At 43.3% G+C, this 16485-nt stretch overlaps 1 gene segment (V, D, J or C); it reads right to left on the bottom strand.

Moving 5' to 3' along the window:
- Window positions 1–13248: 13248 nt before the first annotated feature.
- LOC110258705 (immunoglobulin kappa variable 1D-13-like) lies at window positions 13249–16176 on the bottom strand. The segment is given in 3 exon segments: window positions 13249–13703; window positions 15550–15881; window positions 16074–16176. Coding segments are annotated over 3 exon segments (402 nt in total).
- Window positions 16177–16485: the final 309 nt, after the last annotated feature.

Raw genomic sequence — 16485 nt, 5'->3', positions numbered from 1 at the left:
GTTGTTGTTGTTGTTGTTGTTGCTATTTCTTGGGCCGCTCCCGCGGCATATGGAGGTTCCCAGGCTAGGGGTTGAATCGGAGCTGTAGCCACCGGCCTACGCCAGAGCCACAGCAACGCGGGATCCGAGCCGCGTCTGCAACCTACACCACAGCTCACGGCAATGCCGGATCATTAACCCACTGAGCAAGGGCAGGGACCGAACCCACAACCTCATGGTTCCTAGTCGGATTCGTTAACCACTGCGCCACGACGGGAACTCCTGCATGTTGATTATTATACAAAATTTCCAATTCCAACCATCCAACTTTACAACATAACAAGAGGTCCCCAGATGTCCTGTCCACTTTTCCACACTTCCTATGCCTCCATCACCAGCCGAGGATGGGGACCTGCTTCTTCTGGATTTTTCCTAATTATCACTTTGCTAAACCACTCCTGCCCCTTGGCAGATGGTGAGAGATATGCACATACATGTGGGCAAATACACAGGACAAGCAGTGCTGCCCCCACAGCCCCCTTCCCCTTCTCATCTCCCTCCATCCTCCCCTGGGACCCAGAGCAGGGGGAGTCCCAGGAGCTGAGCAGGGAACCTCATGGTCAGCTGTGAAGAGATGAGCCCTGAATAGTCCAAGCCAGGCCTGAGCTGCCCTTTTACGTCAGACTGGCCAGGGCAGGTCCACCCTAGGGAACAACATGCAAATCCCCTGGTGGGGGCAGCAGAGGGGAAAGAGCCAGAGGTGGGGGAGTGGGCACAATTTTGACCTAAGGGAAATCAACTTCTCCTGTGTTTAGAACGAAATGGATACATAGCATCTGTAGTTCTTGGAGTAGCAGGTGGCAGAATCTCACCATGAAAGTCTGAGTTAATTGCAAGAACCAGGTGTCCATGGGGCAGCTGCTCTAAGAATGCATCAGAGACCCTGGGTGCAGACGTGTGTGTCCAGGGTCAGTACCAGGAGGGCATGGCTTTCTGCCTCAGAGCCTCCCCAGATGGTTCAGATGGGAGGACAGCTCCCTCCCCATTTGTCCTGAACACCCATGTTTTCTGCCAGTAACAGCACGGAGTTGAACTGGTGCAAGAGCTGCCATGTGCCAGCTCTTCCCGGGTTGACTGCTTAAGGACCTTAGAGTCAGGTTTTAGAATCAGTTAGATTGGATCGTTTCCAGGTACCTTGTGAATTACATTTCAAAGAGCACTTAAGAAACAGGACTTGACTGAGGAAAAAAGATGTTATGTCTGCTGTGCAGAGAGCTCATAGTCCCATTTCAGACAGTAAGAAAAGGCATAAGAATGTTATGTCTCAGGCACTAAAATGAAATATCTGAACCTGTTTAATCTGGTGCATATTATTTCATAATTCTGTTTCTCTCTGTCTCTGTCTCTCTCTGCCCTGTCTCTCCATCTATATATGGCGATCATGCCATGTACATGCCTACATGTACATATGCACAGACACATGTGTATATATGTATTATATACGTGACAGGCTAATCAAAGAATTTATGAAGAAAGCATTCACTTTTCATGAGGAAACATAATGAAAAAAGCATGATTTTATATGATTTTTGAGAGTGTTCCTAAAATATTATTTCCCAGGTTGACTCTTTCTCCTCAAAGCGAGAGTTGCCTGGTTCTTGACTGTTTGGTGTAAGAACCTCCTCCTCTCACTGATCTATATTTAGTCATCCATGAGTCAATAATTCCAAAGGAGATGCTGTTTGCGAGGAAAATAATGACTGGGTCCTTTATTTTCATGTCACGGGATAGTCTGTGTCTGTTATAGACACGTTCCTGGGCTTTATCTTTGAATGGTCACTGTGGACCAGGGTTTCCAGCCAGCACTACTCAGGGATTCAGCGTGACACTCCCACCTGTCATGACATAGGAAAACCACACGATTCCTCAAATGTTTCAGACTGATGCAGGTCATGTTGACCTGAACAGCCCCTGAATAACAGTGACAATGTTAAATGGCTTTTATTCTGAAAATAAAGTCTTGGGGATTAGAAAAATTAGACTTTGCCCTCTTATTAAAGTCTGGATAATTTAACCCCAAGTTGAGGCTTAATTGACCAAGACAAATTACCTAATACAATAGTATGGAAGATTCCACAAGAAGCTTTTGTCTGAATGATCCCTGGGAAATGCTCCATAATAGGATTTTGAAACAATGCTGAAACGGTAACTGAGCAAAACCTATGTTCACCTATAATGTGAACACGATGGCAACAATCTCATTTTGCTGCCATTCATCAGGGCCTAGAGGTAAAGGTACAATTACAAATGTGACATATTTATCGGGTCAAAATGTTGTTTTCCATTTCATTGTATCTATTTCTGGAAGTGTTTGCTTTGTTGGCTTTGTTTATGGTGCTAGCCAAATGATTCTGGGTGTTGCTCCTGGCTTTGAAGTTACCAGGCAATGTCTGTGTTTCTACAACCAGATGCAGGGCTGCTTTCCTGAACATTCCAGCCAGTGCAGGACACTCATGGCTTGGCAAGACTGTCTTGTTCATGTTTGAGTTTATGTTCATGCTGGCATTTTTCTGTAGGATGGAGACTGTGACACACTCTGGGAACCGTGTTTTGTAGACTTTGTTACCCCACAGAGCTCCCACCTGGGCTGCTTCAATCAAGATGAGAGACAGCAAGAACTGTTCCCTGTCTGGATCCAGATGGAGGTTCCTTGTGTTGAGATCAGGCCCCAGCAGAGGGGGCCTCAGGGGCAGGTGGGCTGGACCAGATCCTGAGCCCTGAGCACCTGGGATTGGAGCTGGCTGCCTGTCAAAACCAACAGCACACTGTCACTCACCAGAGGATCAAGTCCATGGCTTAAAGGGACGTTGGGTTATGGAAAGCCCGGGGAAGGCTCTGCGAATGCTTTGACCTCTGACTCTATCAGTTATTTCAAAACATGGAGAAACAAATGTTTCCACACATGACTCTTCTGGATCCTCAAGAACTTCCTCTCCATCTGCCTAACAGGCATCTGTATTTAATGTTTGACGCATTGTTATTTCTTTTCTCTTGGAACAAATTTAAAAATTCCTTAGACATAAAAAATGATCAATAGGATAAGTGGGAAATCACGTGTTCGTGATGAAGGCTTTTTGTCTAGAAACATTAAATGATGTGCTGAATCCTGCTCCCCGTGGAGTAATTGCACCAAGGAAGATGGTCATTGCATTGTATCATCTGCCTGAGCTTCCTCTGCTCTGTGTGTTCTTCACCTGCTCCAGGAGCTTCACTCTGAGCTCACCCTTATAAAACCAGTATTTTTACCTGAAATGCAGTCTCCTTCAAAGCCATGGCTGTACAGGCAGTGTAGCAATATTTTCCCCTGTGCACATGTGAGGTTCTCTTTGACCTTGTAAGCATGTCAGGTGACTTGAGATGTGGGGAGTGACTGCACTGGGTGGTTCTGGGACCCGCAAGGCAGACCCTGCCTGTGGAGGAGGATTTGTATGGTGCCCTGGGTTCAGCAAGACAGGATTTTCTCAGAATGTCATGGATAAGGTCACGCACATAAAGCCAAATGGGGCCTCTCACCAAAAATTCTCAAGTTCAGTGCTTCCCTTTCATAGTCAGTGAATTCAGGAATCTAGCTATTCTTATGATGGTGAAAATGGGACACTGCAGACACTCCAGAAAAAAAAAAAAACATTACATTAAAGCACTTAAAATGATTTTTTGTTCTGTTGAGCCCATAGCATATGGAAGATCCAGGCTTGGGATCAGACCCAAGCCACTGCAGTGACAATCCCAGATCCTTAACCCCTGGCACCATAAGGGAACTCTTAACTGATGTGTTAAAGCACATAATGCCTGTTCATCTCCTGTTTAACACACATGGAAAGATCATGTCAGGAAAGACACAGAGATGAGTGGGTTTTTAAGTGCTCACTCATCATGTTATTTTACAAATCTATTAACCACCTCAGTAGTGACATCAGTGATGTTCTGCCTCAGGGACCCACTGGCCTCGCAGAAGTGACTTCTCATCCACTCAGTCACTTTTGACCAGAAGCCAAGCATAAGCCAGAGTTTCAATCCTCTTTGAAGCATTACCTGCCCTCACCTTTCAGTGCTTCCAGAAATGTGTATGTGGACTCTTCTAAAGCAACTGCTAGGCCACATTGAGAAAAAGGATAAAATATTCTTTAAAAAATAATGAAATAAAATAAAATGAGATACAATGTGTATTCCTGAAAGGAGGCAGGGAGGTCTTGTAAAGTTTACTGAGAACTACAGGTTATCATAAATTCTTAGAAATTTCCATGTGGAACTCTTAAATCCCATATTCTTATCCTAGGCAGCTGGGAAGCACCTCCATCCAGGGATGGGATCCCTAACTCTGGGCCCTGACAGCCTCATGTGAAATGTAAAACCCATTATGAGAATGTCTATTAATCTACCATTCTATGTAAACTTATTGCATCAAAATGATTTATTTAAGATAATAGCAAGAGGAGAATTCTTGGATTCTATGGAAACATGAAAGCAAAGAATTCCTGGTCACAGGAATGCAGCCAATCCTACTAACCAGACACATAAACACCTATTGTTTTGGGGCCTAGTGGTAATACTTAAAGCAAAAGTCAGTAAAAATCATTGGTCTTCATTGCAACATTAACCCATAGTGTTGGTTATAACTGGAGTTGAACTGTCCTAAGAATATGTATTTTTAAAAAAGGACAGAATGGAAAAAAACATGCTATAGAATTTTTGTCCAGATGTAAATATTTGTTCAGAGAAAGAGTGAAGAGAGAGAGAGAAGAGGCATTCTAATCCTCACTGTGGTAGGCAGATAAAGAAAGACTTTGGACCAGAAGGACCAAAACTTGCAAGAGGATAGACATGTGAGGTAAGAATTGGCCTTGACTGCCCCCTCGTGTGCTGTTGACATAAGCTCAGGGACAGTGTCATGACTTGAAAGGAGCAGGACACTTATATATTCAGATTTGTATTTAAAGCCTTTAAAAAATGAGACCTATTTCAATTATTCATTTAATTATACCTATACCTAGAAACTTTGAGTGAGATTTGTATTCATGAAATGAGTCATGTGAAAAGCACTTTGTTTTGGCACTTTGTACCATCAATCTTGCAATCTCCACAAAATTATTTAAGTTGAAAAGAGACAAGAAAATCCAGAGCAAGGGAGAATGTCCGAAGGTTTGGAAAATCAACATTATAAAATCCACAAGAAATAGAAAATAGTTGTGATATTTCCATTGCATGAAAGCGCCTTGAGATTACATTGGAAAATAGAATCATACAGGCTGAAATTACAGCTAAAAAGATCATTTTCTAGTAATGCCATTTTTTTAACCTGACATTATGCTCTTATATATGTTTTTTTTTCTTTTTTTTATTACTCAAATGATTTTATCAAATCTGTAGTGGTATAATGATCATAACAATCTGATTTCACAGGATTTCCATCCCACAGCCCAAGCACATCACCCAGCCCCCAAAACTGTCTCCTCCAGAGACCATAAGTTTTTCAATATCTGTGAGTCAACATCTGTTCTGCAAAGAAGTTCTGTCTGTCCTTTTTTCAGATTCCACATGTCAGTGAAAGCATTTGATGTTGATGTCTCAATGTATGGCTAATTTCACTTAGCATCATACATTCTAGGTCCATCCATGTTGCTAAAAATGACTGTATTTCTTTCCTTTTAATGGCTGAGTAATATTCCATTGTGTATACGTACCACAACTTCTTGATGCACTCCTCTGTCCATGGACATTTAGGTTGTTACCATGTCTTGGCTACTGCAAATAGTGCTGCAATGAACATCAGAGTACATGTGTCCTTGTGAGGCATTGGTTTTCTCTGGATAGATGCCCTGGAGTGGGATTGCTGGATCAAATGGTAGTTCTATGTTTAGTTTTCTGAGGCATCTCCATACTGCTTTCCATAGTGGTTGCACCAATTTACAATCCCACCAACAGTGTACTAGGGTTCCTTTTCCTCCACCCCCTCTCCAGCACTTATTGTTTGTAGACTTTTGGATGATGGCCATTCTGGCTGGTGTAAGGTGGTACCTCAGAGGGGTTTTGATATGCATTTCTCTAATCATGAGTGATGTTGAACATCTTTTCATGTGTTTCTCGGCCCTCTGTATATCTTCTTTGGAGAACTGTCTGTTTAGATCTTCTGCCCATTTTTGGATGGGGTTGTTTGTTTTTTTAGTATGGAGCTGCAGAAGGTGTTTATAAATTGTGCAGATTAATCCCTTGTCAGTCAATTCACTGGCAAAGATTTTCTCCCATTCTGTGGGCTGTCTTTTTGTGTTGTTGAGGGTTTCCTTTGCTGTGCAGAAACTTTGAAGTTTGAGTAGGTCCCATTTGTTTATTTTTGTTTTTATTGTCAATACTCTGATAGGTGGATCTGAGAAGATGTTGCTGTCATTTATGTCAGAGCATGTTTGCCCTATATTTTCCTCTAAGAGGTTTATAATGGATGGTCTTAGATCTAGGTCTTGAATCCATTTGGAGTTTATTTTTGTGTATGGTGTTAGGGAGTGTTCTAATTTCATTCTTTTCCATGTGGCTGTCCAGTTTTCCCAGCACCACTTATTGAACAAGCTGTCCTTTCTCTGTTGTATAGTCTTGCCTCCTTTGTCATAGATGAGTTGGCTGTAAGTGCATGGGTTTATTTCTGGGCTGTCTGTCCTGTTCCACTGATCTATATGTCTGCCTTTGTGCCAGTACCATGCAGTTTTGATGACTGTTGCTTTGTAGTAGAGTCTGAAGTCCGAGAGCCTGATTCCTCAGGCTCCATTTTTCTTTTTCAGGATGTCTTTGGCTATTCTGGGTCTTTTGTGCTTCCAAACAAACTTTAAAATATTTTGTTCGAGTTCTGTGACAAATGTCCTTGGTAATTTGATAGGGATGGCATTGAATCTGTAGATTGCCATGGGTAGTATAGTCATTTTGATAATATTAACTCTTCCAATCCACGGGCATGGTATATCTTTCCATCTATTTGTGTCATCTTTGATGTCTTTCATCAGGGGCTTGTAGTTTTCAGAGTACAGGTCTTTTGTTTCTTTAGGTAGGTTTACTCCTAGGTATTTTATTCTTTTCGATGCAATGGTAAATGTGATTGCTTCCCTAATTCCCTTTTCTGCTTTTTCATTGTTAGTGTATAGAAATGCCATTGATTTCTGTGTATTGATTTTGTATCCTGCAACTTTGCCAAATTCATGGATGAGCTCTAACAGTTTTCTGGTAGAGTCTTTAGGATTCTCTAGGTATAGTATCACGTCATCTGCAAATAGGGATAGTTTGACTTCTTCCTTTCCAATTTGGATTCCTTTGATTTCTTTTACTTCTCTGATTGCTGTGGCTAGGACTTCCAGAACTATGTTGAAGAGTAGTGGAGAGAGCAGACATCCTTGTCTTGTTCCTGATCTCAGCAGGAATTCTTTCAACTTTTCACCATTGAGAATGACGTTCGCTGTGGGTTTGTCGTATATGGCCTTTATCATGTTGAGGTAGGTTCCCTCTATGCCCACTTTCTGAAGGGTTTTTATCAGAAGTGGGTGTTGGATTTTGTCAAAGGCTTTTTGTATGTCTGTGGAGAGGATCATATGGCTTTTATTCTTCAGTTTGTTAATGTGGTGTATCACACTGATGGATTTGCAGATATTGAAGGACCCTTGCATCCCTGGGATAAATCCCACTTGATCCTGATGTACAATCCTTGAAATGTATTGTTGGATGTGGTTGGCTAGTATTTTGTTGAGGATTTTTGCATCGATGTTCATCAGTGAAATTGGCCTGTAGTTTTCTTTTTTTGTGGAATCTTTGTCTGGTATTGGTACCAGGATGATGGTGGCCTCATAGAATGAGTTTGGGCGTATCCCTTCCTCTGCAATTTTTTGAAATAGTTTCAGAAGGAGAGATGTTAACTCTTCTCTAAATGTTTGATAGAATTCTCCTGTGAAGCCATCTGGTCCTGGACTCTTGTGTGTTGGAAGTTTTTAAATCCCAGTTTCCATTTCAGTTCTTGTGATGGGTCCATTCATCCTTTCTATTTCATCTTGGTTGAGTCTTGGAAGATTGTACTTTTCTAAGAATTTGTCCATTTCTTCTAGGTTTTCCATTTTATTGGCATATAGTTGCATATGGTAGTCTCTTATGATCCTTTGTATTTCTGTGGTGTCCGTTGTTACTTCCCCTTTTTCATTTCCACTTTTATTGATTTGACTCATCTCTCTTTTTTGCTTGATAAGACTGGCTAGGGGTTTATCACTTTTGTTGATCTTTTCGAAGAACCAGCTTTTCGTTTCATTGATCTTTTCTATGGTTTTCTTTGTTTCTAGTTCATTGATTTCTGCTCTGATCTTTATGATTTCTTTCCTTCTACTAACTTTTGGTCTTGTCTGTTCTCTCTCGAGCTGCTTTTGATGTAAAGTTAGCTCATTTATTTGAGCTTTTTCTTGTTTCCTGAGGTGGGCTTGTATTGCTATAAACTTTCCTCTTAGAACGGCTTTTGCTGCATCCCATAGGTTTTGGAGTGTCATATCTTCGTTGTCATTTCCTGCTAGGTATTTTTTAATTTCCTCTTTGATTTCTTCAGTGATGCATTGGTTGTTTAGTAGCATGTTGTTGAGTCTCCACGTGTTTGTGTTTTTTTCCTTTTTTTTTTTTTTTCTTGTTCATTTCCAGTCGTATAGCGTTGTGGTCGGAAAAAGATGCTTGATATGATTTCAATTTTCTTAAAGTTACCGAGGTTGGATTTGTAGCCCAGGATATGATCCATCTTAGAGAATGTTCCATGTGCACTTGAGAAGAATGTGTATTCCGCTCCTTTTGGATGGAATGTCCTATAAATATCTATTAAGTCCATCTGGTTTAATGCTTCATTCAGTGCCTGTGTTTCCTTATTGATTTTCTGTCTGGTTGATCTGTCCATTGCTGTAAGTGGGCTGTTAAAGTCCCCCACTATTAGTGTGTTATTGTCAATTTGTCCTTTTAAGGTTGTTAGCATTTGCCTTATATATTGTGGTGAACTTGTGTTGGGTGTGAAGATATTTAAAATTGTTATATCATCTTCTAGGATTGATCCTGTGATCATTATGTAATGTCCTTCTTTGCCCCTGAAAATATTCTTCATTTTAAAGTCTATTTTGTCTGATATGAGTATTGCTATGCCAGCTTTCTTTTGATCCCCGTTTGCATGAAATGTCTTCTTCCATCCTCTCACTTTCAATTTGTACGTGTCCCTAGAAGTGAAGTGGATCTATGGAAGACAGCATATATATGGGTCTTATTTTGGTATCCATTCAGCAAGTCTATGTCTTTTGGTCGGGGCGTTTAGTCCATTCACATTTAAGGTAATTATTGATATGTATGTTCTTATTGCCATTTTATTTATTACTTTGGGTTTGTTTTTGCTGCTCTTTTCCCTTTCCTTCTTCTCTTGTTCTCTTCTGCCTATAGAAGTTCCTTTAGTATTTGTTGTAAGGCTGGTTTAGTGTTGCTGAATTCTCTCAGCTTTTGTTCATCTGGAAAGTTTTGATTTCTCCTTCAAATCTGAATGAGAGCCTTGCTGGGTAGAGGAATCTTGATTGGAGGTTTTTTCCTTTCATCATGTTAAGTATATCATGCCACTCCCTTCTGGCCTGCAGAGGTTCTGTTGAAAAATCTGCCGATAGCCTTATCGGGGTTCCCTTGCATGTTATTTGTTTCTTTTCCCTAGCTGCTTTCAAGATTTTCTCTTTGTCTTTAATTTTGGTCAGTTTGATGAATATGTGTCTCGGGGTGTTCCTCCTTGGGTTTATTTTGTATGGTACTCGTTGTGCTTCCTGGATTTGAGTGAGTGATTCCTTCCCCATGTTAGGGAAGTTTTCGGCTATTATCTCTTGGAATACTTTTTCTGTCCCCTTCTCTCTCTCTTCTCCTTCTGGCACCCCTATAATATGGATGTTGGTGCATTTAATGTTGTCCCAGAGTTCTCGGAGACTCTCTTCATTTGTTTTCAATCTTTTTTCTCTTTTCTGTTCTGCATCCGTAATTTCCACTAATCTGTCCTCTACCTCGGTTATTTGTTCTTCTGCCTCCTGCATTCTGCTGTTAGCTGTTTCTAGTGAATTTTTTATTTCCGTTATTGTATTTTGCATCTCTTCTTGTTTAACTTTTACATCTTGTACCTCTTTGGTCAGGGTTTCCTGTATGTTATCCATCTTTGCCTCCAGTTTATTTCGAATGTCTTGCATCATCTTCAGCATCAACAGTCTAAAATCTTTTTCCTGGAAGCTAAGAATCTCCTCCTCACTCAGCTGTTTTTCTGGGGTTTTTTTCTTTCTCCCTCATCTGAGTTCTAGGTCTCTGTCTTTTCATTTTTATAGGTTTTTGGTGTGGTGACCATCTTACAGATAATAGAGTTGTAGCCTCTCTTACTTCTGATGTCTGCCCCCCTTGTGGCTGAAGTCAGTATGGAGGCTTGCTATAGGCTTCCTAATGGGAGGGGCTGATGCCTGCCCCCTGGTAGGTGGAGCCGATTCTAATCCCTCTGGTGGTTGGGGTTTAGCCTCTGGATGGGATTAGAGGTAGCTGTGTGCCTGAGGGGTCTTTAGGTAGCCTGTTTACTGAGGGGCGGGGCTGTGATCCCTCCTGGGTTGTTGTTTGCCCTGGGGCTTCTCAGCAGCTGACTGACCGGTGGGGCCAGATTTCCCCAAAATGGCCACCTCCAGAGGAAGGCACTGCTGCTGAATATTCCCAAGAGCTTTTCTTTCAATGTCCTTCCCTCACAACAAGCCACATCCACCCCTGTTTTCCCAGGATTTCCTCCAAGTACTGTGGTCAGGTTTGACCTAGATTCCCATAAAGACTTTGCTTTTCCCTGGAACACAGTGCACATGAAAATCTGTGTGCACCTTTTAAGTATGGGGTCTCTGTTTCCCCCAGTCCCATGGAGCTCCTGTGCACAAGCCCCACTGGCCTTCAATGCCAGATGCTCCAGTGGCTCTTTCTCCCAGTGCCAAATCCCCACACGTGAGAGTTTGATGTGGGGCTCAGAACTCTCACACTTGTTAGGTGAGTCTCTGTGAATCAGTTAGTTTCCAGTCTGTGGAGTTTCCCACCCAGGAGGTATAGGGTTTTTTATATCATGAAATCGCCCCTCCTACCTCTTGATGTGGCCTCCTCATTTTCTTCTGGAGTAGGGTATCTTTTTTAAGGTTTCTGGTCCATTTGGGGGAAGAGTGCTCAGTCTTTAGTTGTGAATTTTGTTGTTTCTAGGACAGAAGTTGAGCTCCAGTCCTTCTATTCCACCATCTTAATCCCATCTCCCTCACTGACCTGTTTCTAAGGGGGCATCATGCCAAGGCCATGCAGCTCTCAGGGCCTTAACATCTGGTATCTGATGAGGAGCTGAGGCTCTGCTGGTCCACAGTCCTCAGCTGCACCCTCTGCCCCATGTTTTCCCACTTCTTCCTCTTACACAGACTCAGAGCAGATGACCCTTTGCTCCCCAGATAACACACACGTGTGTGCAGCACAGCCCCCAGAAGAGGGGTTGGTGTTAAGGGTTGTATCACTGTGGGGGGATATTGTATACTTTGCTGGCAGTAATAAACACCAGAATCTTCCCTTCTGATTTTCAGGGTGACGTCTGTCCCTGACTCACTGCCAGTGAACTTGTCTGGGACACCAGAGGCCGAGTGGAAGCCAAATAGATCAGGAGTCTTGGAGACTGGCCTGGTTTCTGCAGGTACCAACTCAAATCAGTGTTTCCATAACTATCTTGGATTCTCTGACTGGACCTGCAGGAGATGGAGGCCAGGTCTCCAGTGCTGACTGACAGGGGAGTGGAGTCTGGGTCAGCACAATGGCTCCACTAGATCCTGAAATAATGAGAGAAAAGAAAAGCATTTTGAGCAAATATCATGAGTAATTTTCACAATTTTCTATGCATTATTTTCTTCATGCTAGATTATTTTTTTTAATTTGTCCTTTTGCCTTTTCTAGGGCCAATCCCATGGCATATGGAGGTTCCCAGGCTAGGGGTCTAATCAGAGCTGAACCTGCCAGCCTATGCCAGAGCCACAGCAATGCAGGATCCAAGCCATGTCTGTGACCTACAGCAGTGCTCAGGGGCAACACTGGATCCTTAACCCATTGCGGAAGACCAAGGATTGAACCCACAACCTCATGGTTCCTAGTCGGATTCATTAACCACTGAGCCATGATGGGAATGCCTAGATTACTTTTTGATTGTGAATTGTATCCAAAATATTCAATTTCAGAAAACCCCAAGATTTACAACATAAAAGGAGATATCCAGGAGTTCCCATCGTGGCGCAGTGGTTAACAAATCCGAATAGGAATGATGAGGCTGCAGGTTTGATCCCTGGACTTGCTCAGTGGGTTAAGGATCCAGCATTGCCGTGAGCTGTGGTGTAGGTTGCAGATGTGGCTCGGATCCTGTGTTGCTGTTGCTCTGGCCTAGGCCAGGAGCTGCAGGTACGATTGAACCCCAAGCCTGGGAACTTCCATATGCCATGAGAGCGTCCCAAGAAATGGCAAAAAGACAAAAAAGAGAGAGAGAGAGAGAGAGAGAGAGAACTCTAAAGCACATGTACGCCTGCCCACACTATCTATGCCTCCATTTTTTTTAAAGGATGTTTATCTGTTTCTTCTGGATTTTTCCTCCTAATCACTTTGTTAAATATCTATTGCCCTTGGTAGAGGGTGAGAGATGTTCACATACATGTGGGCAAATTCACATGAAAAGCAGTGCTGCCCCCCAGCCCCCCTTCCCATTCTGATCTCCCCTCTGTCCTCACCTGGGACCCAGAGCAGCAGGAGCCCCAGGAGCTGAGCAGGGAACCCCATGTTCAGCTGAAAACAGAGGAGCCCTGATCAGTCCAAGCCAGACTAGAGCTGCCCTTTTATGTCAGTCTGGCCAGAGCAGGTACTTCCTAGGGGACAGCATGCAAATCCCTGGGGATGGGGGAGGCAGCAGAGGTGAAATAGACAGGGGCTGGGGTGGCAGGGGGGATTTTCCTGTAACAAAGATAAAATGTCCTTGTGATGAAGGGAAATATTCACTTTCTTACAGATGACACCTATGCTGCCTCCAAGGTGACGGCACACATTTCAATGTTTCCTTCTATGTTCTCTTCAAGAGTTTTAGTTTCTTATACTTTCATTATCAGATTACATGCCTCTTTTTAAGACTAGCTTCCATAATTTTTAATGATTTTTTTTTACTATTTTTCACCCATGTATGATTTTATTGATTTATTCCTAATATCTTTATAAACCAGTTGCTTAATATTCAGTTTTAATAAGATGCATCTCTCTGCATGCTTGTGTACAATACTGAATTGGGCAGCAGAGTTTGGAGCTCCAACACTCAAACCTCACAGGATCGTGACATTAAGGATTCACTTCATATTCAGAGATGCTTGTGTTAACGAGTGTTTGACGGATCCAGGCTGTGCTCTGGGTGGTCCTGCTGCACATGACTGAAATGATCTCCTGTCCACTGGTAGAGTCTCATCTGGGACCAGGGCTGAAGGGCACTGAGCACTCAGGGTACCACATCCTTATGGCAAGTTCAGGAGTGAATGAAACCCCTCTCCAAGCTGCACAGGAGAGTCCAGTCCAGTCATCTTCATCACAGGTGCACACAATTTTGATTTATTCTTCACATTGGTGACTCTTCAAGTTTCTGCAACCTAGTCCATAGAAGTTTTAAGATATTTGCTCATGCCATCGAGATAATTACTTTTGTGGGGTTCATATCCTAAAAATGTCATTACATATAAATTTATGTTGATTTTTAAATAAAACCTGTGGGGGGGGGAGTGGGGTGGTTGGGGAGCTTGGGGTTAATACATACAAACTATTGCCTTTGGAATAGATTAGCAATGAGATCCTGCTGTGTAGCACTGGGAACTATATCTAGTCACTAATGATGGAGGATGATAATGTGTGAAAATAGCATATGTACATGTATGTGTAACTGGGTCACCATGCTGTACAGTAGAAAAAAAATTGTATTGGGGGAATAACTATTAAAAAATAAATGCAGAATCCAAAAACAAAAGGAAACAAACAAACAAAAATGTTATGTTTCCAACTAGTGGCTTTCATCAAATTGTTAAATGGCTTCAGGAGAAAAAAACGGACCCCTTTAGCTGAAGAAAAGATGGCCTAACACATAATTTCTTAAATCTCATCTAGAGAGACAGGGGTGTCATCTTCTTAAAATGCACACTATCATTGTGGTATAAGAAGGAGTCGCTAGTTGGCATTTCTAACAAGCTTCCAGAGATATAAAGACAGTTGTTGGCCTCTGGAGCCTGCACATTATGTTTGTATTACATGGAGTTTATTTCATAGAAAAGAGAATGCTATATTGACTGTGCTTATATATATTTTGTAGTAGAATTAAGTATATTTTTCTTCTCATTTTTCTGTGTACGCTGTGGCTGAATGAAGTTTCCCACTGCCGTCTCAGACTTGATGATGAGCCTTGGAAGCACATTCAAGTCCATTCTGGGACTGTCCACAAACTAGCACAATTTGAGAGAAGGGAAGTAGTGACCTGCTGGGCTGTGAGCTGCCAAGTCCCCATCCTCCCCATCACTTCTGGAAACAGATTCCCCCCAGCCCTCTCCCTCCATGGTTTCCTGTAGATTTGCTCCATGAGGCCCTCTCTGAGATTAGGAGTCAGAGAGGAGGCTCCAATGCTGTCCCTCAGCACCTACAGGCAGACGTGGGGACAGAGGTGGGACTGGAGAGTCACCTGATGAAGTGATGCAGGCAGCTGAGAGCATCAGGACCACATGGCCAGGATTTCTAGACACGTCTGTTACTCTGTGTTGAGACAGCCTGAACCTTCAGAGGATGATGGGCTCTGGCTTCTGGGGAAGCACCTGAACCCTCTTCCAAACACGTGTACACAATTTATAATGTCTGTTTCCTGACACTCATAATGGCATGCCTTTGAAAAGTTGTAGATAAAAATAAACATTCCTCTATTAAAATAATCTCTACTTGAAAAATGTAGAAAACTCATATGTAGAATCTTAAAAAAAAGGATACAGATGAACTTATTTGCAGAACAGAAACAGACTCACAGACTATGAAAAACTCACAGGTCCCAAAAGGGACAGGTTGTGGGGAGGGAAGGCGGCCTGAGGGTTTGGCATGGAAAAGTCCTAAAATTAGGTTGTGGTGATGGTTGCACAACAATGAGTATAATTCAGTTCATTCTATTAGAGAAAAAAGAAAAAATGCAGATCTAATACTCTTTTGCTGTATGAGCCCCGATTAATGCTTTAACTCAAACTCCTCAGGTATAATGAATTATGAGCCAATTAAATCAGGAAAGGTGCTGTCATGTGTGTGCTGCTGGGGCTGAGGAGGAGGAAAGAGAGCTAGGGAGCCAAGGAGCACGCAGTTTCTTCTACTAGGGCCTCCCAGTGACCTCCAAAGGGCGGCTGCACCTGAAACAGGCTCTCAGTGATGGAGACACGAGGAGCAGCTGGGGCGACCCAGCCTCAGACATCTGCTTACCCTGGGGGTTTTTGTGATGGCCTGTAACACTGTGGGAGGTGCACTGCTATGCTGCAAACAGTAATAAGTTGCAACATCTTCAGCCTGCAGGCCACTGATGGTGAGGGTGAAATCGGTGCCAGATCCACTGCCCTTGAACCGGGATGGGACCCCACTTTGCAAACTGGATGCAGCATAGATCAAGAGTTTAGGAGCCTTCCCTGGTTGTTGTTGATACCAGGCTAAATAACTGCTAATGCTCTGACTGGCCCGGCAAGTGATGGAGACCGTGTCTCCTAGAGATGCAGCCAGGGAGGCTGGAGACTGGGTCAGCTGGATGGCACTCCTGGCACCTGAGAGGGGAAACAAAAACACACATTCCTGTTATCAGAGGACTTCCTTGAAGAGCCCAGAGGTACTGAGCACAGTGGCTCAGGGGATGCTCCCATGCCCCAGACACACAGAGACACTCAGGAGTCCCAGAGTGAGCAGGGATGAGGGGCAGGTGTCAGCAGTGGTAGTCATTCAGGGGGTCTCCCTCGTACCTGGGAGCCAGAGCAGCAGGAGGCCAAGGAGGTGCATGGGGGCCCTCATGTCCATGCTGGGTCCTGACTGCCACTGCCTCCTTCCCAGGGTGGGCCCAGACACTTACTAAGTGTCCAGGGTGGTGGGCTGGCCTCTGGAAACATGCAAATCAGCAGGGGGAGGGGAGAGCTGGGCACAGCTGCAGGGCTGGCTTGTCTCAGTGACAGCACAGCGGCTATGCCCTGGGGACTCTAGTCAGAGCAGGCTGCACACATGTGCTGCAGAGAACAGGTTTCTCCCTGGAGACCACAGGATGGACTCTGCACACTGTCCTGTCAGGGGAGGATTTGTTTTCCTCCATTCAAGGTTCCCATCATCTTTCTTGCTCCATCTCCATCTAAGAGCAGGAACATCAGGGATAATATATTTCAA

The sequence above is a fragment of the Sus scrofa genome, chromosome 3 (assembly GCF_054392235.1).
Source record: "Sus scrofa isolate SSC_HxYL_T2T_F1_AM1 chromosome 3, Sscrofa_HxYL_maternal_Yorkshire_Landrace_v2.0, whole genome shotgun sequence".
Lineage (NCBI taxonomy): Eukaryota > Metazoa > Chordata > Mammalia > Artiodactyla > Suidae > Sus > Sus scrofa.
Note: the sequence above shows the minus strand (reverse complement) of the source record. Positions and strands in the feature narration are given on the sequence as shown.